We start from the raw sequence: 26239 nt of genomic DNA, 5'->3' as shown, positions 1-26239 counted from the left end.
AAAAGGTTGGAAGACCGCAGTTTCACGTGGAGCATTTGGAGATTTTTAGAGATCAGAGACTCAATGAACAACATCTCAACACTAAATGATGAAGACCGACTCATAGACGCCTGTCTCAAAAACAAGCTGGTGCATTTCGACGATATGGGAAAATAAAAGCTTGGGCAATTATTTGAAGTTTATGGTATTCGTTTTGTTCATATTACACTTTTATTGTTAGTGAATTAATTTGACAGACAGCATTCGCTGATGTTGATCAAGCTAGCGCCGTGAGACACACGCAATTGACACTTAGCAAGCAGGTTAGTTAAGCTCTCAGATTCTGTCAATTTTATTACGCAATTCAAAGAATAAATACCGTTTTGGCGCTTGTACGTGTTACACCACAGATCCCTAGTGCACATGAACCGATCATCTCTACTAGCTAATGGAAAAAGAACATGAACACTGTTGAAAGATACAGTATGCTACAACTTACCAAAATGTTTTCCTCATGCATAATGTCGACCAATCATTTTTTAAACTCTTCCCTGAACTGAAATGTAGTAGTGGACCGTATTTCCATACGACTGACATCAGGTTCAAGTACACACACACAAGCCGGCGCGAGCGCAACTCACTCGTGTAGTGCAGTTTGGCTGGTGGTAACGTTGCCCGGCCGCATACCGCCTCCCATGGCCGGAACTGGTATTACGACACCTGCCGGGCCGGGGCTAGTAATTTAGCATGCTAATTTAGGTTTATATCTCGGCAGCACTATAACTTGTCAGTTTTTTAATGACATCATTGCACTTGTTTCTTCTCATTCTTTTGATGCGTGTAGCTCATTTTTCAGATATTTTTACCTCAATTATTACTAGGGATCGACCGATATGGATTTTTTAGTGCCGATACCGATTTTTTTCCCATCAGCCTTAGCCGATGACCGATACGGGCTGCCGATTTTCTTGAGCCGATATTTGGAGCCGATACATTTTGCTCTCTCAATTTACATCTTAAAAATAACATGATGTTAACAAATGTTACAGGTCTCAATTTAATAAAAGTAACATTTAACTAACTTCAAAAATTAATATTTAACAAATAGTAAAAACATGTGAGGTAGAACAAGAACAAGTAGATAAACAATTTAAAAAATATGAAAAACATGAAGTAGAACAAAAAAAGTTCAGTGCTGAAAATGAATATTTAAGCATAAATTAAATAATTACACTATTGCACAGAGTAGCAACCAGCATAATAAAGTGCACAGTGCACACTGTACTTCATTTTAAAAGAAACGAACTATGTACTGCATGGTTTTAATTTTCCTACATAAAATAAAATGAGCATGTCTAGTCTCTAATATTACTGCGATTGCGAGGGAGACAAACTCCACACGCCCCAAACCTCAGCCAGGTGAGCGCTGAATAAATCTCCCACAAAAAGCACAGAATAACATTGGCATTCCTTAATCCTATGACCAGAGTTCGTTACCGTATGTATAGGGCTGTCAAAATTGCTCAAATGGCGTTTGCATATTCCCTCTAAAAAAACATATTCGAACATCCCGTTGCGCGTTTTGTTGTTGACGCGCATTACATCAATAACAGGACACATTAATAAAAAGAGACATAACTACTAGTATTAGATGGTTTATTTGAGTTTAAACATATTTGACAACGTATTAAAAAGCAAGTAAATCAACTAATGGCCAAGACCGCAGAGCTCACTCTGTCTCGCCCTGGACTCGCTCAGGCACTCTCTCTCTCGCCCTCACGGTCTCTGCGCGTCGGTTAAATGAACAACAAACAAATGTTGAGTGCTAAACAAGAGTTTTGTGCAAGCAATTTAAGGTTGCGAGTCGCGACTCTTGTCCCAAATATAGCAGGCTTCAGTTCATTCAGTGATTGAAGTTTCACAGTATAGAACCGACAGTGAGCGCTCCGAGCGAGCTGTGCAGCTGTGGTAACGTTATTAGTCTGCAACCGCGGGCGTGTTTTTCCACATTCAAATATTAATTCTCACCTTCAAAATTAATAGATATTCGAATGTAGAATATTCATAGACAGTCCTAATGCATACTGAACGGATAACCTAACGTTACACCTAGGGATGCACCGATCCACATTTTTTCACTTCCGATCCGATCCCGATACCTGACTTTGGATATCGGCCGATACCGATACTTTTCCGATACCAGACCTGTGTTTGCTTTAACATTATTTATCATTATTGTTGATTTTATATGATGCTGAAATAAACACCTCTCTACAAGCAAGGATGATACGTACGTATGTAGCCTATGTCAATATATATATATATATATATAATAGATATATTAAACAATAGATAGACAATTAAACAAAGATATACGCATTATACAGGCCTACACAGTGCTTTAATTTCAGGAAGGTCTACTAACATTATTCAGATATATCGTCTAAAAAGAATTATAATAAAGTAATCAAAAGTAAAATAGCACTGCAAAGTTTATCATAGATAGATTTATGCTTATTAAAGCTGAAGTTATTCATTCAAGAGCTGTGAGTGATTTTCTCTTTGCCTTTGGTTGTTTTATTCTCAGTAATGTCGCAATCGTCACATTTATACTGCTGCCCCTTTAAGAACTAGTGCGGATTTCATAGTCTACTGATGCACCATATTTTCTCCCAACTATTTCCATAAACCGTTTATGTCTAAAATGAACGTAGTTAAGTGATAATCTCCAAGCCGGTCGTTTTGACATTTTTGTGCAGGCTACATTTGATCGTTTAGACGCGCATATGAAGCCCAAAGTATAATTTGCTTGTCTGTTTCGGAGCGCGCGCCGCCCTCTTGCGCAAATTTTGTGCTTTTAATAGCTCTTTTTATTATTAAAAGCGTGCCGCAATTTAGCAACAGCAGAGACGGCATTTTACAACAATTACCGATCGTGCTGATTCTGTCTTAAAGTTTGAGTTTTACGGAGAAATAACAGTGCACCGCCGCGATGGGAAGGAAGTTGGCTACACAGAATGCGGCTATTGTTTAATGTTTTTTTTTTTTACCTCAATATATTCTTTAATCTTTGGAAATCAGACTAATGTCACAGATCTAAAGTGTAACCAGGCTATGTTTCCTCTGTCGTCACTCATTAAGCAGGGCTGTCGTGTTGTGCGTGCTGTGGCACCGCGTGAGAGATCTCTCTCTCTTTCTCTTCTGGACTGCGAATTGCAAACATGCATCACAGACAAATAGTTTAATTTATACGGCTTTGCAAACATTGCATTTTGCTGTCTTGCTCTGCTGCGGTGTTTCCAGTGTGAAGTATTTCCACCATAGGATTTCCACACAGCGAACATATTGGTAGCTCAATGCTATCCTGCTAGCTGGCTGCAAACTGCGGAATGGATTTCTTGAGCGGGCGTCTGTGTGTCTCATTGAGCCCTATTTTTTACAGTCTATGATTGAGCTGCACCTCCGTTCAGGATATCCATTCCACAGTTTGCAGCCAGCTAGCAGACTAGCAGCCCCGGGGAATCCCTTTTAGAGTCATTTCAGCAGCCAACGTTAAAGCGCAGACATGGATCATAAATATCGGATTTCTCCGCAGGTTGGATCGAAAAAATCCGATACGTGAATTACGCTGGTATCGGTCCCGATACCGATACTGGATCGGATCGGCCCCATCCCTAGTTACACCTTAACTATTTGCAGCTTCTTAATACAATGGCAAGCAGTTAAGTTTTATAGACGAGGCATTCGCGTTTTCCATTTGGACCCACAAACTTGCTTAGTTGCAAGCACATAACAGTTATAGGGCGACGTGTTTCCATTTTCAAAGTGTTTGACAATATTTCAGGAGTCAAACATTTAAAAGATCCTTTGAAAGTTTAAGTTACCATTCTCGTGAAGAGCAGGTTGCACTCTGCTAGCTAGTGGAGGAGGGCGGGGCACGTGAACTGCAGCATCTCCAGCAGCACGGAGCTGCCCGTGGCCGCCTGTCTATAAATAACGGCGGGAAAAAAAAAACTATCGGCGAACGCGCAGCGGTGTATCGGCCGATTCCGATACACGTAAAAACCTCAAATATCGGCCTGATATATCGGCCGGCCGATATATCGGTAGATCACTAATTATTACATATGGCACCTTTAAGTTTACTAATGAGGTTTAGAAACAATGTTTTGAAATGAACTGAGGATTCCTACTTGTGTATATCCTTGACTTGGTTCTCGGCTTCCTCTGCTGTGAACGTGACTCCAATAAGAAGTGACTCCAATGAAAATTGATATTTGTTTGATTTAAGACACATATTCGGATTCAAAAATGTAAATGTCCTTTTGAATTTAAGATGTGTTGGAAGTAGGGCTGCTCCTGACTAAAGCTAAACTACAAGTCGGAAGTAGGATACTAAATTATAATGAGCATTTAATAAATATAAATATATATATATATATATATATATATATATATATATACATATATGGGTGTAGTATAGCCTATATTTTCAGTGCTTGGTAGATTATACTTGGTCAGTAACTGATTCCAAATTACATGACAGAAATTGTAGCTAGTAATGTAATCCATTGCGTATTTAGTGTAATATAATCAGACTACTTTTGATTACTTTTAGATTACTTTTGCTAACTTGTTTATTTAATTGATTTACATAGTATTATCTTGTACCATAGTGATATAAAAATACCAAGAGAAAGAAAATTCGTTCTATTATTTGTCAACAACATAAAATGCATTAAATATTAATAATAGTTTAGTTTGTGAAGGAACTGCATGTGGGTTAGTGAGTTTAATGAAAAGCTATATTTAAATCATACAAATGTAAAATTAAAATAAATGATTGAAAAATAAAAACAATCAAAATAAAACACTAACTAAAAAAGATGACATATGTCATGACTAGCATGTCATGTGACCGTGAGAGAACCGTGCACATAAAGGTGCTTTATGTAAGTTTGTTGGACTGTATCAAAGCATAAAAATGCCATATGATTGCGGGAAACATAACATGTTTCTCCTAAAAACATCTGCCTGTTATTGTACCTTGAAATCTCTGTTTTTGTTTTGGTCTCTGTGATCCCGCCCCCTGCCAGTGTACCCAATGTTTTTACGACGATCAATAAATTATGAATAATTTACTGCCATTTTCAGAATAACATGTAATCAATAATTTACTGCCATTTTGAGAATAACATGTAGGCTAATCAATAAAAAAGTAACTGTAGTCTGATTAGGAGTGTTTTAAAGGGTTAGTTCACCCAAAAATGAAAATTCTGTCAGTATTATTTACTCCCCCTCATGTTGTTCCAACCCCGTAAGACCTTCGTTCATCTTCGGAACACAAATTAAGATATTTAAGATATTAAGATCGCTCCTGCATACAGTCCATAGGCTTCTTGAGGGACTGGCTCTTGCTGTCCCCGAAAAGTCATTAAAGACATCGTTAAAATAGTCCAAGTGACTACAGGGGCTCAATCTTAAGTTTATCAAACGACGAGAACACTTTTGTGCGCAAAAAAACAACAAAAATAACGACTTTATTTCAACTATTCACTTCCTTCTCCATGGGCCTGTAGTCAGTTAACGTAGTGTGATAGCGTAAAGCTACGTCACACGTAGGCTCACTATTGGCCGACGCTGGTCGTGTGTGTGATGCGTGTGACGTACAATAACAGAAGCTTACGCTATTAAACTAGTAACCTGACTCGCGCAGAGGGAGAAATAAACGAATAGTTGAAATAAAGTCGTTATTTTTGTTGTTTTTTTGCGCACAAAAGTGTTCTCGTCGTTTGATAAACTTAAGATTGAGCCCCTGTAGTCACTTGGACTATTTTAACGATGTCTTTAATGACTTTTCGAGGACAGCAAGAGCCAGTCCCTCAAGAAGCCTATGGACTGTATGCAGGAGCGATCTTAATATCTTAAATATCTTAATTTGTGTTTCGAAGATGAACGAAGGTCTTACGGGGTTGGAACAACATGAGGGTGAGTAAATACTGACAGAATTTTCATTTTTGGGTGAACTAACCCTTTAAAATGTATTATAATCCAATTCGAAGACTACAGTGGATAGTCCGGAGAATTACCAGTCCTTTTCTTCCCATTCTCCAAGAACTGGGCTGGCCCAATCATTCCGGTCGCATCCAGGCCACTTCTTCATGAACAGTGACCGGCTGGTCGACGCTACAGAACAACCAGACAAGCGAAACCTTTCTTCCATCATCAACAGTTAAATGCCCCCTGTGGCCAATACAACACACTATTAGACTCGTATTTATTTAGCAAACCATACCTCTTATTCACATTCCTTTGCATTGTCTTACTTTAACTATACCTGTACATGCATATTCTATTTTGTATATTGTGTATTTATAATTTTAATGAAATTATTTGACTTTTTTATCGTTCTTATCGCTGTACACTGGAAGCTTCTGTCACCGAGACACAATCCTCGTATGTGTAATCGTACAATAAGTCTTATACTGATTCTGAATTACAAGTATTTAAGTTTCAGTAATCCATATTAATCAGTTTCTACCTATTCCTCGCTCAAGCGCACTCGTATAGCTCGCCGCAAAAGTAGCCTAATGATTATGAATGTGTTGGAAAAAATAGAAAGGAGACATTTAGTCTTAGTGTTTTCTGTGTCAGTGTCGGCTGCTAAGACGAAGTGGATGATGCTTAGAGAGAAATTACATGAATTGGTTGGTTAAAAAGTAGACATATCAAGCTTTCTATAGATGGATATAGTTGTCTGTCTATATACGCTGAGTTTCGGTTCATTTATGTGACGTACTTTAGTTCACAGAGACCGAGACGGCAGAAAGCCGTCCTTATTTTACTGAAGCGCAACGTTTTGTTGTTATTGTGAGTGTACACAAATAAAAGTAGTTTTTACAGTATGGAATGATGTACTCTTATCTGTATGGCCATAAATGACGGAGTATTTTAAGTTGTATCCGCTGTTGTCAGGAAGAAATGAAGTGTCTTGTGCGGCTAATAACAGTAGCGCACATTTATCTACGTCAATGTTAGAATGAGCGGTTCGATGTAAAGTTACTACTTCTCTGTTTCTTATGATAAGGCATATTTGAGGTCGATGGATGATTTAGATTTCCTGGCCGACACTCTGTAATTACCACAAGGACCCGCCGTTAAAGATCTGTCCCTCACGGACTGCGTGACGTCACTTCCTGTGGAGTTTTTTTTTTTCTCTCTGACTAATGCAATTTTGGACTCAATTTAAATTGTAATACATTTTGATGAAAATGAGATGAGGGGGAAAAACATAAAATCAGGCTTTGTTAAAATCTCGAAGAATGTTGTTATTATTATTAGTATGATTTTTAAACAGGCAATGTCATTAAGCAATAAATAGACTGCAATGCATTGGGTTTTATTAATCTGTTGAGTGCTCTTGTGGTGTGGTTTTCAAAACCTCCTGATTTCCTTTTAATGGAAATAACGGCTTTCAGAAATTCCAGCTTATTTTGACGTATTTAAATAATAAATACTTTTGAGTTTTTCAGCCATAGCGACAACTCCAATCAATACAATATCATAATAAAATCATTAAATTAGATCATATTGGCACCACTCTTAAAAATAATGCAAAAGGTGGTTTTCAGAGTGATGCCATTGAATAACTAATTTTGGTTCTTCAAAGAACCTTTCAATGATTCGTTCTTAAAATAACCTTCTAAAGAACATTCTAAAAAATAACAATGTGTCACTAAAGAACCTTTTGTCCAATGGAACATGAATGTTAAAGGTTCTTCATAGAACCATCATGTGTGTGTGTGCATGTCACTCTTATTAAAAATGATTAAAACCTACAGTGTCATAATAGGTCAATCCAGCTTTATTTATACTGCTCTACACAATACAGATTGATTGTTGCAAAGCAGCTTCACATTGATAAACATGAACATAATGATCAGTTATGCCACATTCATCAGCTCTACACAAGACACTAGTGACATTGTTAAAGGGTTAGTTCACCCAAAAATGAAAATTAAGTCATTAATTACTCACCCCCATGCTGTACCAACCCCGTAAGACCTTCGTTCATCTTCGGAACACAAATGAAGATATTTTTGATTAAATTTGAGAGCTGTATCACTACCACATTGGCTGCCTAACGGACTGGCTCTTGACGGCCCAGAAAGTCAATGAAGAAAATGTTTAAATATTCCATGTGACTACAGTGGCTCAACTATAAGTTTATCAAGCGACGAGAATACTTTTGTGCGAAAAAACAAACAAAAATAACGACTTTATTCGACTATTCCTTTTCTTCCTTGTTGGCCAGAAACGAGACTTCAAGAGATTTCCACGACGCATGCGCGAGAACTGAACTGAAGAAGTGTAAAGCCTAGTTCACACTACGTGATTTTAAGCCCGATTTAAGCCCGATTTGCAAATCGTTGAGTCGCCGACAAGTCAGGGTGTTATCGCGTGCAAATCGCGGGCGATTAGCGGACGATTAACGCTCGCCAATCCGTTAGTGTGAAAGAGCCAACAACGCATCAAAGACAGCTCGCAGACACCTCGCAGACAGGTCACCGAGCTCAGAAAAATATCTAGCCTGCTAGATATCTCGAGCAGTCGCGCGACTCAATCTCAGTGATGTCATGAGTACAGCCAATCATAGCAACGCATGGGTTGAGGACACCAGGTAAATCTTACTTTTTCTTTTTTGCATTTTTTTTCTCAGAGCAGATCGTCGAGCAAACAGTGTGCAGCACTGGTTTCTGTCTGACGTCCATATTCGCGTGTTATGTTCTTCTCTGTAGTTTCGCGTCATTTCTGGTTCGTTTTATTGCGTGGTTTTTCGTTACAAAACATGGTTTCTAGACCAGATAGAATCGTGTTGTTGTCAACTCGTTATTTGTTTGATTATTTTCAGGATTTAGACCGTAGCATAGTACTGAAACAGCTCTCATTGAGTCACAAATGATATGCTCTTATCATCCGATCGTGGTTGTATCTCTATGCAGTGCGTTGTTAACTCGTGTAGTGAGTTCCCAGATAGCAGACTGACATTGAATCAACGTGGAAATATGACATCGAAACAACGTTGATCTGACATTGTTTTGCTCATCGAATTAACGTTGAACCAACGTCAGACGCGTCATTCTTTCAAAACTAACGGAAAATCAACTTGAAATCAACGCGTTGTTTCAACGTTATGAAAGCAAACCAATTTTCGATTTTCATTTAGCTTTGAAGAATGCCGCGTCTGACGTTGGTTCAACGTTAATTCGATGAGCAAAATCAACGTTGTTTCAATGTCATGAGAGACGTCGTTTCCACGTTGATTCAATGTCAGTTTGCTATCTGGGTTACCTCCTGTTGTGGATCAATCACGTTGTGTTGTGTGGTGTGAACAGCTAAACAACTTGAACACTCATGATTTCACTGAGAGCAAGTCATGTAATGTGAACTGCACAGTTCAGCCCAACATTTTAAAATCATGTAGTGTGAACTAGGCTTAAGGAGATCGCAATTCTCGCGCATGCGTCGTGGAAATCTAAGGAAGTCTCGTTTTAGGCCAACAAGGAAGAAAAGGTATATTCGAATAAAGTCGTTATTTTTGTTTGTTTTTTCGCTTGATAAACTTATAGTTGAGCCACTGTAGTCACATGGAATATTTAAACATTTTCTTCATTGACTTTCTGGGCCGTCAAGAGCCAGTCCGTTAGGCAGCCAATGTGGTAGTTATACAGCTCTCAAATTTAATCAAAAATATCTTTATTTGTGTTCCGAAGATGAACGAAGGTCTTGCGGGGTTGGTACAGCATGGGGGTGAGTAATTAATGACTTAATTTTCATTTTTGGGTGAACTAACCCTTTAAGTTTTACGGTATTTCAGGTGTAAAGTTAATCGTTTATGAGAAGTTCAGTTCTACAGAAGACAACATAATAATAAGTTAATTTAAGTCTCACATACTAATCATTCAAAATGTTCTGTCTGTATGTTTGAATAAATGAATAAAACATAATGACTGTATGTTATAAGAAGTTAAAAACGTATATGCATAGAGAACTACACCCACACTCTCCAGTTATATTCGGCAGACATTTAGAAATATACCAATATAAAAATATGTTTATGCCGTGGTCTGCCAGTGTTTGCTGTGTTTATGACGTGAGGTTACAAGGAAATTGATGTTACCAAAGATACTCATTCATTTTCTTATTTAATGGCACCTGCGTTTCTCTTGCATATCTCTGTCAGAACAGCACAGGATGAGTGCGGTTAGAGTAAGGAGAAACAGGAGTGTGTGTTCAGCACGCACACACACACCTCACAGACTCTTTCTGCCTAGACTTACAGGAAAACTGCAAAATTACCCTCCCGCCTTCCAATAGGTAAATAAAGAATTTACCCGCCATAAATATATCTCTTACCGATAAAAGCATTTTTGATTCCATTCGGTCATGTCACTGACAAGATTCAGAATCAGATTTCCCCTAATTTGACTTAAATTGCCCTTATATATATTTATTTATTTATTTTATTTTTAATATTCCCTTTTTATGCAGTGTGTAATATAGCGGTTTGTGAATGTAAAAAGTCTAAAAGTCTACATGACAAATAAAGAATGGATTCTGAGCTATATTTATTATGAGAAAACGTGTTTTTTTTTACCCGTGATGCATGTAAAGCTGTTGTAGGAGGCTCCAAAACAACATTAGGAGCCTTTAAAATAACATAATAGTGGCACTTAAGGTAATGTTGTAATTTGGCTTAAACATGTCATGGTTTGTAATGAATATCTGGTCCAGCGAGTGAAATAACTTGTTTTATTTACTTATGAAAGCCAACTTTTCTTCTTATTTGGCACATTTTGCAGTTAACTTTAGGCTCCGCTTACATACAGGCTTACTTGTTGGCGCACGAGAACCTGTTGTTTAAAAGTTTGAGTTTTTCCTGCTCTGAAAATATTTTGGCGGCCACCAAAATGAGAATTTAATTGATTTAATAGGATTTGTTTGATCATTTAACATGATATCTGCTGCTTTAAAACGCTCCTGTGACTTCTTGTAAACATTTCAAAGAGCATCGAGGGTTTCTGTTTACAGTGTTTTTTCAACACGATGGCCAATCAGAGCCGTTTTAGTCAGAATCCAGCCACAACGCGTTTGTTGTCAAGTTCTGCGGTTTGAACACGATGTCTGTGAGGGATTCATCTCACAGCTTCATTGATTATATCGGGAGTTTCCACAAGAGTGCAGCTGTGTGTATCTCGTGTTGACCTGAAGAAACTGACCGCTTCAGTGATTGTATAGCGATCTTTGCTCGCTTTCTTGTAGGGCTGTCAAACGATTAATCGTGATTAATCGCGATTAATCGCATTCAAAATAAAAGTTTGTGTTTACATAAAATGTATATGGGTGCACTGTGTATAATTATTTTATATATATATATATATATATATATATATATATGAAGAGTTCAGATGCAAAAGCCTCTAAGTGCCATTTGAAATTTTCTTATAAAATGACCATTTTTATCAAGCTTGTATATTTAAGTTCAGTAATTTCACTTAAAGGAACACTTCGACTTTTTGGGACTTTAGCCTATTCACCTTACCCCCCAGAGTTAGATAAGTCCATAGATACCTTTTTCATCTCCGTGCGTGCTATAAGTCTGTTTGACGCACCCACCGCTAGCCTAGCTTAGCACAAAGACTGGATGTGACTGGTTGCAGCTTTCATACTGATCCAAATGAGTGACAAAATAACGCAAACGTTTTCCTATTTACATGTTGTGGTTTGTATAGTCACAGAGTGTGCAAATATCAAGGCCATATGAGACAGACATCTTTTAACCGTATAAATACTATATTTTCTGAAGGGGAAGCACTGCTACTTGGGCAGAGTGATAACAATCACCTGAGACGCACCGTGACGAGGAGCAGAGAGTTCGCTTCGCTCAGCGTTGGAATAAAGAGTCAGCAATTACTAACGTTAGATAGAAAAGCATAGTTTATCATGGGTGTTTGCTTTATTGTATGAGCTGTGACAATAAACAGGGGAGACCAGGTAATACAGTACCATGTTTCATTGATTTCCAACCAAAAACGCACCCAGATTTATAAATATCACATGAATAAATAATTATTATTACAGGAATCAATATATTTTAAATGCAATTTATTAGCTGAACCAAATGTATTCAACAGTAGCCTATATATAATATACAGTATTGCATTACTATAGGATAGAAGAAGGGGAAAGTAATAGCACAAATTGTTTTTGCACAATGAACTCACAGCCTATCGTACCCTTTTGCACGCTCAAGTTCGTTATTTCCATGGTTATTTCAAATTTAGGCTACTAGGCGCGCCGCGCGCAGGGTGCAAGTTCAACGTGGTGAACGCGCTCGTTTTTTTTTTCCCAAGCGCGTCCGCACCGCATCAAGATAAAAACATATTCATACCCTAATCATATAATAGTGTCACTAACGTTACATTAGCTCTGTCTAATGGCACTGTTACAGTAGGTCATCTAAAAACATAACGGAACACTTACCTCAGCCGCAGGTGATCCACTTGTCCTGTCTGTGCTATCGATGGGATAGCCGTATCCTTCAGCACACGTTTATGGTCCGTGTGGCAAATTCCATTTTTTCAAAATAAAAAACTCTCTACAGCACACTTCTTTTCGACAGTCAGAGCGGGCTTGTGTTTTATGCACGTTATGCACAATAACCCTAATAAGCCACCAGAATGGCAGGGCCACCAGGCTTGGGCCCGTAATCTCTGCTTGCAGCTATATTTATATATATATTTTATTTTTATTATTTATTTTTTTTTCATGGTTAAATTGGATTACAATCTGTTTTTTCACATTTATTCTGTATATTTTGTATATTCAGTTCTGGGCTAGCAGTGTACACGCTACTGTGTGTGTGGATGACCATTTTGAAATAAGTATAATCTTGTATTTGTCATTTATCACTGTTTATATTAGGTATAGGCAGACATGTCATAAACATAAATAGATTTTCTTGAGAAAGCGTTTCAGAACCCTCCTTCATCGCACCTCACGCCATCATCGTCTCATGTTAAAGGGGACGCATCATGCAAAATCCACTTTTTTAGCCCTTAAATGCATTTTGTTGTATATTTGGAGTGTTTATAAGTACAAAAAAAAGATGAAATTATTCTCTTCAGGTGCTTCGTTTATATCTTTATATTCTGTTTTGGTCGTATTTTTCAACCTGTTCATATTTTTCTGTTTTCTATGACGTTTTTTGAACTATAACGTCACCGTATTTGCAGCTGAACTGACAAATAAGGACATTGACTACCGGTCCAACACTTCGAGCAATCCGCCATTATTATTTCTCGCTCCGATTTTGTAGTCCGAGCTCAATGATGCAGAAGTTACGAGAGGGCAAGTCAAAATGTTCTGTTGTTGGATGTAGTGACCTGAAGCACTTCAAGGATTTCCACTTCAACAACCTCCGCCAGTATACAGAAGGGTTTGCCGATTGACTTCGTCTGAATCAGAGGTCAATTCCTTCTATCTTTGGAGACGACGAACAGAGCATTTCCATAAGCTGTAAATATCGTTAATAAAAATAAAGTACTTTACTTTCTTAAAACACATGGTGGTCATGGTTTAGCAGTACCTTTGTCTTTCTTTGTTTTTGTTTTGAAGTAACGTTACACGTCTGCAGTATTATTGTTCTTAAGTTTCATCAATGGTCATTTAGCTGCGTTGTTTTCTGATGCTTTTCTAAACGTATCATATTGTCAATACAGATTTTTTTGTGGTAAGATTAGACCGTAGTCATTTATCTTGTCAGTGTGCTTGTTTTAACAAAAGAAATAGTCGACTTTCACTAATAACACAAAACAGTTAACTCCCATACCAATACATCCATATGAAGACGTTGTTCTGCAGGTTCGTCGTCGTCTTTATCAACTCGCTCGCTCTGGCTGGAATATGTAAGGCTTGATGGCCAAGTCTTCTGTTGTTGACATTTTATTAACGTGTGAATAAAATTGTTCATTGAAGGTATCGTATATAATCGTATATCTCTAATCAAACTACAATAATGGCCGAACGCGGGGAGTTGAACCGACGGTGAACTCATCGACCTGGAGAGCGGGCGGGGTATGACGCATCTCCTTTTTATTTAAAGGGGCCGCTTTGAAACGGGTCGCTCAAAGACGCACATCAGAAAAGGGGTAGAACAGGGGCTTGTGGAGCTATAATAATGAAGAATTCAGACCCAAGCATTGCAGTTATGTTTTATATAGACCACAACGGTATGATTTAAATGTAAAAATGAATGATTTAAAAGCATGATATGTACCCTTTAAGCTGTGGTGCTCGTGTAACACGCATGTCATGTGTCCTCACACTGTTAGCATTGGGCTGTGTGTCATGTTTCCAATAGCGCGTGTATTTATGTAGGTAATGTGGTTCCTTTTTTTGTTTTTGCAGTAAGTGGCCTGAAATAGCTTTTCTTTGTTTGCATTAATGCATTAGGGATTAAATATCCTTTTCCAATACAGAAATACTGAATCTAACTGTGGTTAAATTGTTGATGAAATTACTGAACAGCACTACTGTTAAAAAGTGTCGTGTGTGTGTGAAAGAAATAAATGGTTTTATTCAGCAAGGCATTAAATTGATCCAAAGCAGACATTTATAATGCTACAAAAGTCTCACATTTGAACATTTATTCACATAGAAAACAGTTATTTTAAATGTTTCACTACATTACTGTAATTTTTACCTCAGTTTTGATCAAATAAATGTAGCTTTGGTGAGAAACAGATCAAAAATATCTTTCACACACCAACATGTTAAACGGTAGTGTATGTAGTAAACCTCAAGCCAAAGATTCACACCCCTAGTCTAAGATAAGTTGATACAAATTTAAAACATTGGTGATGACATCTCTCATGTTTCCGAGCACCTTAACCCTTGTGGTGGATGTGTAAAAGACATCAGACATATATGATTGACTGAAGTGTGTCTCTTGTGTCCCCTTCAGTCGATATTCGGGAGATTAAGGAGATCCGTACGGGGCAGAAGTCCCGGGACTTCGAGCGGTATGTGGAGGACTCGTCTGCGCGGACCGACCAGGCCCACTGCTTCGTCATCCTCTACGGGACGGAGTTTCGGCTCAAAGCGCTCAGTCTGGCAGGTGAGCGTCCAGAGAAACCCACTGGCAGTGAGCAATGAAAGCGTATTACACACACACACACACACTCATGCTTGTGTTCCTCTGCCTGTGTCCCGCAGCGACCTCAGACGAGGAGATGGTCATGTGGGTGAAGGGTTTGAACTGGCTGGTGTCGGATACGTTACGCTCCCCCACACCCCTGCAGATAGAAAGGTGACCTTTGACCTCCACGTGCCCCTCTTCCAGTAGATATTGACTGGTGTTAACCATTAAGCTCTGGGTTCACATGTCAAGTCTAAAGAGTGACGTCACACCCTTTTGGGAACACTAGTGTACTTGCCCAAGAAAGTACTGGGTAATATAAGGTAACCATATGGGTTAGGGTTAGATTCAGGGTTAGTACCCAGTTATTGTATATAGTATGTACTAGGGCTGCAACAACTAATCGATAAAATCGATTATAATCGATTATGAAAATCGTTGTCAACGAATGTCATTATCGATTAGTTGGTCTGATTACGTCACGGGGATTGTTTACATGGAACATGCACTTCTTACATGCGCTTCATGAGGCGCACATGCAGTCTCTCTCCCTCGCCGCTCTTGTATCGCGCGCGCAACACGGACGGTTTGAACGGAGCACATTATCTTCTGTCTCGCGCGCAACACGGACGGTTTGGAGCACATTATATTCTGTCTCGCATGCGCGCTCTTGATTCCGTGAGTTTGAACTAATTTGCGGGCATCAGGAAACCGCTATCAATATGCAGCATACACGAAAATCATTCACCTTTCGGTAAATTCGCCGTTTTAAAACCAAAATAGGTGACCTACGTTAATCGTGTATACTTTATGAAGCCATACTGTAGTATAATGTGAGATAGAAATGTATATTTAAGTCATTAAATTCAAGTTAACCTAAGCTTTTCCCTCCACTGCGGCTGTCAGTCATTCTCTATTCGGTGTTCAAACAGGCGTTGCGTTACAACAGTTAACATGATGAAACTCTTTCCAAGATGATTCAATGTTATTATTATAATTGATCCGTAGATAAAGGTCTATGATGGTTTTTCTATCTTGCTAGACTTTTATTGCTGTAACTTAATCACTTTCTACTGAGTGTCTGTTAGATCACAACACTATAGTAGAGTCGGCGCAGTATAATTGTTCTTCACGTGCACAGTAGCCTAACTGAAATTTAAAACTGTTAAAAGAAAAGGCTTAATAAACTATTGCATAGATACTGTATAATACACAGTCAGTATGTCTTTCTCTTTCCTTGGTGCTTTTAACTTTAATGCGGCGGACACTGAAGATCTGCGCGCCGCCCTGTGACTCCGTGTTGCTTCAAGCGCATCATTCAGCGCTCGCGATGCGCATAAGCACTTTGTGCAATTCTTTCATGATCATGTCATAATACTTTTGCGCAATGAAAGCTTATTAATAGCCTTTCTTGTTCTGTCCTATCTATTTTATTTTGCTTCCTCACTAAACAGCTGTGCTTTACATTTAAAACAGTTGTGCAAGTTCTGATTTTTACGATGTTTTTCATGAATGTATAACAATACAAAGAGCAATGTGTACGTTTTACCAGAGTTAGTGCTACACTTATTGTCTCTTATTTGTTCCCCACTAAGGAATGTTTTTTTCACTAAATGTTCAGATTTTATAAAATTATTGTGCACTTGTGATATTTGTAGGCTAAGTTTTGCTGAGTTATCCACTAATCTAGTTTACAATAGCATTTTTGTCATAGGTTATGGTCATATACATTTTTTTTTATTTGTTGTTTTTCTTTATAATGAAGTTGTCTGTATTAAGTAGATTGTTTAACACACAAAAGAGGGTGGTTTTTAGGGTTTTATTTTGTTATAATAAACAAAAAAAGGAATATAATTTTTTATCCGATTAATCGATTAATCGAAAAAATAATCGTCCGATTAATCGATTATCAAAATAATCGTTAGTTGCAGCCCTAGTATGTACATGGGGAACAGGACTGTTGAATAAAGTCTTGCTGATCACATAAGAACTGGGATAAAAGGTCATGCGAGGACTTTTTGCCTTTTTCATGAGTTCTGTAAATTCAGACATACTACTTTTGACGCATACTGTTTTTCACTTACTATATAGCAGGGAACGATGCGATTTCAGATGCAGCCTAATTCATCCATTTACTAAACAAGTGAAGCCATTGAGCGAGTCATTGAATCATTTGTTCAAGAGATTCATTCAAAAACACTGATTCATCCAGTAACACAGCAAGTGAAGTCATTGAGCAAGTCATTAAATCATTTATTCAAGAGATTCATTCAAAAACACTGATTCATCCAGTAATGAAGCAAGTGAAGTCTTTGAGGGAGTCATTGAATCATTCGTTCAAGAGATTCATTCAAAAACACTGATTCATCCAGTAATGAAGCAAGTGAAGTCATTAGCTGTGTCCCAATGTGAAGGCTGCGTACTTCGAAGGCTGTAGACTTCGAAGGATGCAGCCTATTTGGCCTTCGAAGGACGCTTCATGTAACCTTCGTGGGATTTCCTAATTGCGCAACCAGGTGTTCCCTATTACTGCTCCTGGCGCCAAGCAACGGAGCGAGAGTACAGCTGCCACCCTGATCATTCATTTAATGAAACTGAGTAAACAGCTATGGAGAAAGGCTATTGTCATTTTGTTGTTTTATATTTTACTGGAAATTTTATGTTTTATATTTTCCTGTCTTTAAATGAGGGGCAATATATATAAAATCACATAATTTCAATTCACATAACCACTAAAAAAATATTTCGAGTCATATATTTTCGGCTCAAGAGTTGGCCAGAGCTGGTTTAATGCTAGAGGCTGCGTCCTGAATAGCCAGATTACACTGTAAACTGTTCAAATATTGGGTGTTAACCTACGTAAATATTGTAATGAAATAGCCTAAAAAATAATAATGATAAAACATAGGCACATATATAGCCAATAGCCTATTCAAATGTTAATCGTACCTTGATACGATTTTGTAGGGTTTTCTTTTTATTGTCTAAATGGACCATGGTGAATATATTTATACAGACTGTCAATCCTATTTGAATATTTTAAACCAAATATAAAAAGTCCAGTGCAAACGTCGTTACTCCCGCTCGTCGTCGTCAGCTGTCAGTCACAGTTGCTAGGCGACAAGAACAATCCTCCGCAGGCTAGACCGGTCCGAGCGCTTCAGGTGCGCACTTTGATATGGGACGAAGTTGAAGTTAGCAACAATTTGTTAATATTGTGACAATGGACCAACAATTTGTTACTTTAATTTTCAAAATAACCAGTGGGAGAATGTAAGGAACTTCATACTGCGATAGTATTCATGTACAAATGTGAAGTAGCCTACCCTTTTCCCTCACAGGACCACAACACTACACATTTTACATTAAACGACACAAAACAAAAGTATATTATAGTTTAAATGTATCAACCTTGCAAACACTCAGAGACCCTTACAAAAATAAACAAATATCCAGAGCCATGAATTCTCTTTTGTGTAGCTACACATTTAAAGTTGCATAAAATAATGAAATAATGAATAATAAAGAAATACAATGTACAAGAAATGCAATACAAGGCTATAAAAGCCGTTTTCGCATTTCCACTTGACAAAACCATGCAATGCTGACGAATGAGTTAAGATGAATAATAAGAAGAAAAACAAAAAAAAAAACTTTTGGCTCTTAACACTGGTTTCTCTGGCTATTTGAGTAAATAAAAACATAATACTTTTACATTTAAATGTGAATTTGCCGTCCACCACTGAACTCTCGGCCACCCTTTTTTTAAATAAAAATGCTGTCGTCACCCGCGCAATGATTTATGGGGTAGGATCGGGTAGGATAGTCCGCGAAGTGTCCATTTATGTATCGTTCCTTTCACGGGGAAATGAAGGGTGCATTTGGCGTCGCTTTTGAATTAGGTAAGCCTTCGTCGCGCTGCAGTGACGCAACCGGCCTTCGAATACGGCCTTCGGAGGATGCATAACTGAATTGGGACAGCCTTCATCCCACCGCGATGACGCAATCGGCCTTTAAATGCGGCCTTCGCGGATGCAGCCTTTGAATTGGGACGTACTTCGTCGAGCGGCTGTGACGCAATCGGTCTTCAAATACGGCCAACCGTCCTTCAAATACGGACTTCACATTGGGACACAGCTTTTGAGTGAGTCATTGAATCATTTGTTCAAGAGATTTATTCAAAAACACTGATTCATTCAGCAATGAAACAAGTTAAGTCATTGAGCGAGTCATTGAATCATTTTTTCAAGAGATTCATTCGAAAATACTGATTCATCCAGTAACGAAACAAGTGAAGTCATTGAACGAGTCATTGAATCATTCGTTCAAGGGATTCATTCAAAAACACTGATTCATCCAGTAATTAAGCAAGTGAAGTCTTTGAGGGAGTCATTGAATCATTCGTTCAAGAGATTCATTCAAAAACACTGATTCATCCAGTAACACAGCAAGTGAAGTCATTGAGCAAGTCATTGAATCATTTATTCAAGAGATTCATTCAAAAACACTGATTCATCCAGTAACGAAACAAGTGAAGTCATTGAGCGAGTCATTGAATCATTCGTTCAAGGGATTCATTCAAAAACAAATTCATCCAGTAATGAAGCAAGTGAAGTCTTTGAGCGAGTCATTGAAACATTTGTTCAAGAGATTCATTCAAAGTCATTGAGTGAGTCATTGAAACATTCGTTCAAGAGATTCATTCAAAAATACTGATTCCTCCAGTAGCAAAACAAGTGAAGTCTTTGAGGGAGTCTGAATCATTTGGTCAAGAGATTCATTCAAAAACACTGATTCATTCGGAAATGAAACAAGTGAAGCCATTGAGTGAGCCATTGAATCATTCGTTCAAGAGATTCATTCAAAAACTGATTCATCCAGTAATGAAGCAAGGAAGTCATTGAGCGAGTCATAGAATCATTCGTTCAAGAGATTCATTCAAAAACACTGATTCATTTATTTTTCTAAACAAGTCTTTGAGCTAGTCATTGAATCATTCATTCATAATAAAAAAAAACATAATTGTAAACTTATAACGAATTAAATATTTTTTAAATAGACTGCAAGCGATTCACATTTTGTCACAACCTCTAGTAAAGGTTATTTTGTTTAGTTGGAAAATCGCAATTTTTATTTAGAATGAAAATATCCCGCGTTTCAGTTAATCTAGAATCTTGGTGTACACTGAATTGAGGTGTTTCGGTAGATTAAGGCAGCATAAGTGTTTCTTAAGCGTTTTATAAAGTCCCGCAGTTTTTAGTGATTTTAATACTTGAATTGTGACATTTTCCCTATGAAATGAAAATCGACAGGCCTGTACTCCTTTCCCTCCAGGTCTCTGTGACAGTCACATGACTTAAAACTATAAATAACTGTGAATTTCAAAAAGTGAAAAAAAAAAAAAACAGTGTTGTATTAATAGTTTCCCTCTTTTATACAGGTGGCTGAGAAAGCAGTTCTACGCAGTGGATCGCAACAGGGAAGACAGGTGTGTTACATGTCAGTGTGATGGAGCGCCCGTAGCTCTCTCTGTAGAGGAACCGGTGTAGCGCACACTCATGTTGAGGGGCACACACACTCAGACGGGGAGATGGTGTGTGTTTGAGATGTTTCTCTGACGTAGCGATTCTTATAATCTCATCTTCCTTTCGATTTATCTATGTTGTGATATACGCTTTAGGGGAGAAATGGCTGACTCAGAGAGCTACCTGGCCTTATTAACACACATACATACACATACACACTCCTGTTGGGTAAATAGAGCTCAGAGATGGCACATCCTGCAACAGGAAACAAAGCTCAGTGTGTGTGTGTGTGCGTGAATGTAAATACACAAAGTGAGTGAAAGACACACGAGGTGTGTGAGGTGTTGTATTCAGGTGAAATGGTGGTCGTGTGTGTCATGCTGCTTCGTATTTCTGTGGAAACTGTAGTACATACTTTTTAGGATTCTTTGATGAACAGAAATAATAGCATTTTAAATAGAAATATTTTGTAACATTGTCTTTTTACGTGTACTTTTAATGGGCCGTTGCTGAATAAAAGTGTTAATATCTTTGAAAAGAATCGTCCTGACGCCACACTTCTGAACAGTGGTGTATAGCACACACACAACAGCCGTATGATCGTATGTACATCATACATGCATGTCATGACTAGTGTTGTCAAAAAACTCGGTACTTCGGTATCAAGTCGGTACTAAAAAAAAAAAAAATGTTACGGTACCAGCTTTTCTAGGTACCGAATACCAGGTTAATCCAGTTCTAGACGCGCTGTCTGAAAGGTGCACAGTTGCGTCCTCTTCATAACGCTGATATGTCTCTCTCTCTTCCACTTGTTGACACGAAAGGAGGAAAGAGCCACATATGGAAATATTTTATATAAGAGGTATAAGAGAAATATAAGAGGCCGATTACATGCAAATTCGCAATTTCAAATATAGGCGCGAGGCAAGCGCGCTCATAATAAAAACTCGTTGCATAGCAACGACAGACGCCGCGTGAGAGCAAGCGCTTTGGAAAGAATAAGCACGCACAAAAATATAATAAAAAAAACACGCGCGATATGTGAACGGCCTCTAAAGTGGTTTCGGGGTAGTTTTACTAATACATGAGCACAGTAGTATCCAACCAACACCAGAGTACTGGTATTGGAGCCCGCGTTGGTATTAGTATCGACGCATCCCTATTTATGTCATTTAATGTCAGTGCCAGATCTAGGCGTATTCTTGCCTTTATAACTCAGCAGTTTTAAAAAGCCTTTTCAAAATTAAATATGAATGCAGTTTTAGATTAAATAAAAGTACAGTCAAATCAAATAAAACATGTTTTTTCTCCTGTAGCCTATAGTTTGGTAATGCTACAATAAGATACCATTTATCTCTACTTCACATCAACACATTGAGTGAACAATATATTTTTACAACATTAATTAATGTTTGTAAATGTTATTTAATAGAAACACTTGATTGTTCATGTTTGTTCACTTCATTCATTGTGCATTAAATAAATGTTAACGGATTAGAACTTTACAAACAACTTTAAAAATGTGTTAGTGTATACTATTGTTTATTTTAGGTCATTTTATCTAATTTTTTTCTAAAGTGTTTATAATACAAATGTACAGTTTCCATACTTGTAACCGTGATAAACACTTAAATATATGTAAATTTAAACTAAGCTTTGGTACCGAAATTGGTACCGAGAACCGTGAATTTTTACTGGTATTGGTACCGAATACTGAAATTTTGGTACCGTGACAACAATAGTCATGACTTTTGATATTTTTTTAAATTTGAGTAATAAATGTTTTTACTGATTATATCCTGAATCGACACTGAGCGTTCTCATGTGAAGCCCGTTCAGACCCACATTCCCAAACTCTGTGTGTTCTCCGGCAGGATTTCCTGCAAGGATCTGAAGAGTATGCTGTGTCAGGTCAACTACAGGGTTCCCAATATGAGGTTCTTACGGGAGAAGCTTCCGGTAACTTCACTCCACTCACTTCTCATATTAGTGTAGAATTAATTGGTGATTTTCATTGTATAATGTGTATATAGCAGGTGGTTTGATTCTTTCACCGTTAACTGCAGTAACATCAGTGGATATTGTGTATTTGTTTACTCCATGTTAACACATTTGTAATTACAGGACATATTTGTGTTTTATTAATATTAATATCGGTTGTGTTTTCTGTGGTTTCTTGGTTAGGACGGAGAGCTGAGGAATGGAGATGTGTCGTATTGTCATTTCGCCCAGCTGTACCGCAGCCTGATGTTTGATGCACAGAAATCCGTGAGTTCACGTTAATGTGTGTGTGTTGGTGGAGGCGAACCCCTCCTCAGAGCCGCTCAAGCCCCGTCAGTTTGCCCCGCTTCTCAAATGGCCTTCGCGTCAATACTGGCCCTTTTAAAAAGCCACAAGATCTATCGGCTAAAAGCCATTAGGCCACACGCACACACATGCACGCACACACTCGCACACACACACACACACAGCAGTGATGACCCTTGCACTCAGAGGGATGTGTGTGTGTAGCTTGAATCACTTGAGTAGATGTTTGCTCTCTCATCATTTGATTAGCGTCTGGCGGGTCTGAACATGTAGAGCTGCAGATGATTTACCGCGTTGTTTTACTGTAGAGCTGCAGATGTTTTACTGTAGAGCTGCACATGTTTTACCGCTGTGTTTTACTGTAGAGCTGCAGATGTTTTACTGTGCAGATGTTTTACTGTAGAGCTGCAGATGTTTTATCGCGGCGTTTTACTGTAGAGCTGCAGATGTTTTACCGCGGTGTTTTACTGTAGAGCTGCAGATGTTTTACTGTGCAGATGTTTTACTGTAGAGCTGCAGATGTTTTATCGCGGCGTTTTACTGTAGAGCTGCAGATGTTTTACCGCGGTGTTTTACTGTAGAGCTGCAGATGTTTTACCGCGGTGTTTTACTGTAGAGCTGCAGATGTTTTACCGCGGTGTTTTACTGTAGAGCTGCAGATGTTTTACTGCGGTGTTTTACTGTAGAGCTGCAGATGATTTACCGCGGTGTTTTACTGTAGAGCTGCAGATGTTTTATCGCGGCGTTTTACTGTAGAGCTGCAGATGTTTTACTGCGGTGTTTTACTGTAGAGCTGCAGATGTTTTACTGCGGTGTTTTACTGTAGAGCTGCAGATGTTTTACTGCGGTGTTTTACTGTAGAGCTGCAGATGTTTTATCGCGGCGTTTTACTGTAGAGCTGCAGATGTTTTACTGCGGTGTTTTACTGTAGAGCTGCAGATGTTTTACTGCGGTGTTTTACTGTAGAGCTGCAGATGATTTACCGTGCCGTTTTACTGTAGAGCTGCAGATGTTTTACTGCGGTGTTTTACTGTAGAGCTGCAGATGTTTTACCGTGCCGTTTTACTGTAGAGCTGCAGATGTTACTGCTGTGTTTTACTGTAGAGCTGCAGATGTTTTACTGCGGTGTTTTACTGTAGAGCTGCAGATGTTTTACTGCGGTGTTTTACTGTAGAGCTGCAGATGTTTTACTGCGGTGTTTTACTGTAGAGCTGCAGATGTTTTATCGCGGCGTTTTACTGTAGAGCTGCAGATGTTTTACTGCGGTGTTTTACTGTAGAGCTGCAGATGTTTTACTGCGGTGTTTTACTGTAGAGCTGCAGATGATTTACCGTGCCGTTTTACTGTAGAGCTGCAGATGTTTTACCGTGCCGTTTTACTGTAGAGCTGCAGATGTTACTGCTGTGTTTTACTGTAGAGCTGCAGATGTTTTACTGCGGTTTTTTACTGTAGAGCTGCAGATGATTTACCGTGCCGTTTTACTGTAGAGCTGCAGATGTTACTGCTGTGTTTTACTGTAGAGCTGCAGATGTTTTACTGCGGTTTTTTACTGTAGAGCTGCAGATGTTTTACCGCGCTGTTTTACTGTAGAGCTGCAGATGTTTTACCGCTGTGTTTTACTGTAGAGATGCGGTTGTTTTACCGCGGCGTTTTACTGTAGAGCTGCAGATGATTTACTGCGGTGTAGAGCTGCAGATGTTTTACTGCGGTGTTTTACTGTAGAGCTGCAGATGATTTACCGCAGCGTTTTACTGTAGAGCTGCAGATGTTTTACTGCGGTGTTTTACTGTAGAGCTGCAGATGATTTACCGTGCCGTTTTACTGTAGAGCTGCAGATGTTACTGCTGTGTTTTACTGTAGAGCTGCAGATGTTTTACTGCGGTGTTTTACTGTAGAGCTGCAGATGTTTTACCGCGGTGTTTTACTGTAGAGATGCGGTTGTTTTACCGCGGCGTTTTACTGTAGAGCTGCAGATGATTTACTGCGGTGTAGAGCTGCAGATGTTTTACCGCGGTGTTTTACTGTAGAGATGCGGTTGTTTTACCGCGGCGTTTTACTGTAGAGCTGCAGATGATTTACTGCGGTGTAGAGCTGCAGATGGTTTACTGCGGTGTTTTACTGTAGAGCTGCAGATGTTTTACCGCTGTGTTTTACTGTAGAGATGCGGTTGTTTTACCGCGGCGTTTTACTGTAGAGCTGCAGATGATTTACTGCGGTGTAGAGCTGCAGATGTTTTACTGCGGTGTTTTACTGTAGAGCTGCAGATGATTTACCGTGCCGTTTTACTGTAGAGCTGCAGATGTTTTACTGCGGTGTTTTACTGTAGAGCTGCAGATGATTTACCGCTGTGTTTTACTGTAGAGCTGCAGATGATTTACCGCTGTGTTTTACTGTAGAGCTGCAGATGTTTTACTGCGGTGTTTTACTGTAGAGCTGCAGATGATTTACCGTGCCGTTTTACTGTAGAGCTGCAGATGTTTTACTGCGGTGTTTTACTGTAGAGCTGCAGATGATTTACCGTGCCGTTTTACTGTAGAGCTGTAGATGATTTACTGCGGTGTTTTACTGTAGAGCTGCAGATGATTTACCGCGGCGTTTTACTGTAGAGCTGCAGATGTTTTACCGCGGCGTTTTACTGTAGAGCTGCAAATGATTTACCGCGGTGTTTTACTGTAGAGCTGCAGATGTTTTACGGCGGGGTTTTACTGTAGAGCTGCAGATGTTTTACCGCAGCGTTTTACTGTAGAGCTGCAGATGTTTTACCGCAGCGTTTTACTGTAGAGCTGCAGATGATTTACCGCAGCGTTTTACTGTAGAGCTGCAGATGTTTTACCGCTGTGTTTTACTGTAGAGCTGCAGATGTTTTACTGCGGTGTTTTACTGTAGAGCTGCAGATGATTTACCGCAGCGTTTTACTGTAGAGCTGCAGATGTTTTACCGCTGTGTTTTACTGTAGAGCTGCAGATGTTTTACCGCTGTGTTTTACTGTAGAGCTGCAGATGATTTACCGCAGCGTTTTACTGTAGAGCTGCAGATGTTTTACCGCAGCGTTTTACTGTAGAGCTGCAGATGTTTTACCGCAGCGTTTTACTGTAGAGCTGCAGATGATTTACCGCGGTGTTTTACTGTAGAGCTGCAGATGATTTACCGCGGGGTTTTACTGTAGAGCTGCAGATGATTTACCGCGGGGTTTTACTGTAGAGCTGCAGATGTTTTACCGCGGTGTTTT

General features: G+C 38.8%; 1 protein-coding gene and 1 long non-coding RNA gene across 4 annotated transcripts in view; one reads left to right on the top strand and one right to left on the bottom strand.

The window, feature by feature from the left end:
• The window catches only part of plcg1 (phospholipase C, gamma 1), a 77160-nt gene that overhangs the window by 10180 nt on the left and 40741 nt on the right, over positions 1–26239 (top strand). For all 3 annotated transcript variants that reach the window (XM_089124345.1, XM_089124346.1, XM_089124344.1), the window contains exons 3-7: positions 15005–15157; positions 15256–15349; positions 20619–20666; positions 22578–22662; positions 22888–22971. In XM_089124345.1, the coding sequence (XP_088980471.1) occupies positions 15005–15157; positions 15256–15349; positions 20619–20666; positions 22578–22662; positions 22888–22971 (464 nt within the window). The remainder of the gene's footprint in view (positions 1–15004; positions 15158–15255; positions 15350–20618; positions 20667–22577; positions 22663–22887; positions 22972–26239) is intronic.
• LOC148970521 (uncharacterized) lies at positions 1575–4095 on the bottom strand. Its single transcript, XR_016148035.1, has 2 exons — positions 3664–4095; positions 1575–2088 (listed from the first exon to the last, which is right to left on the bottom strand). It is a non-coding gene; the product is annotated as an uncharacterized LOC148970521 (long non-coding RNA).

Source organism: Pimephales promelas, chromosome 20 (genome assembly GCF_988280905.1).
Source record: "Pimephales promelas chromosome 20, fPimPro1.hap1.1, whole genome shotgun sequence".
Taxonomy (NCBI): domain Eukaryota; kingdom Metazoa; phylum Chordata; class Actinopteri; order Cypriniformes; family Leuciscidae; genus Pimephales; species Pimephales promelas.
This window is presented reverse-complemented; position numbering and strand designations above follow the sequence as displayed.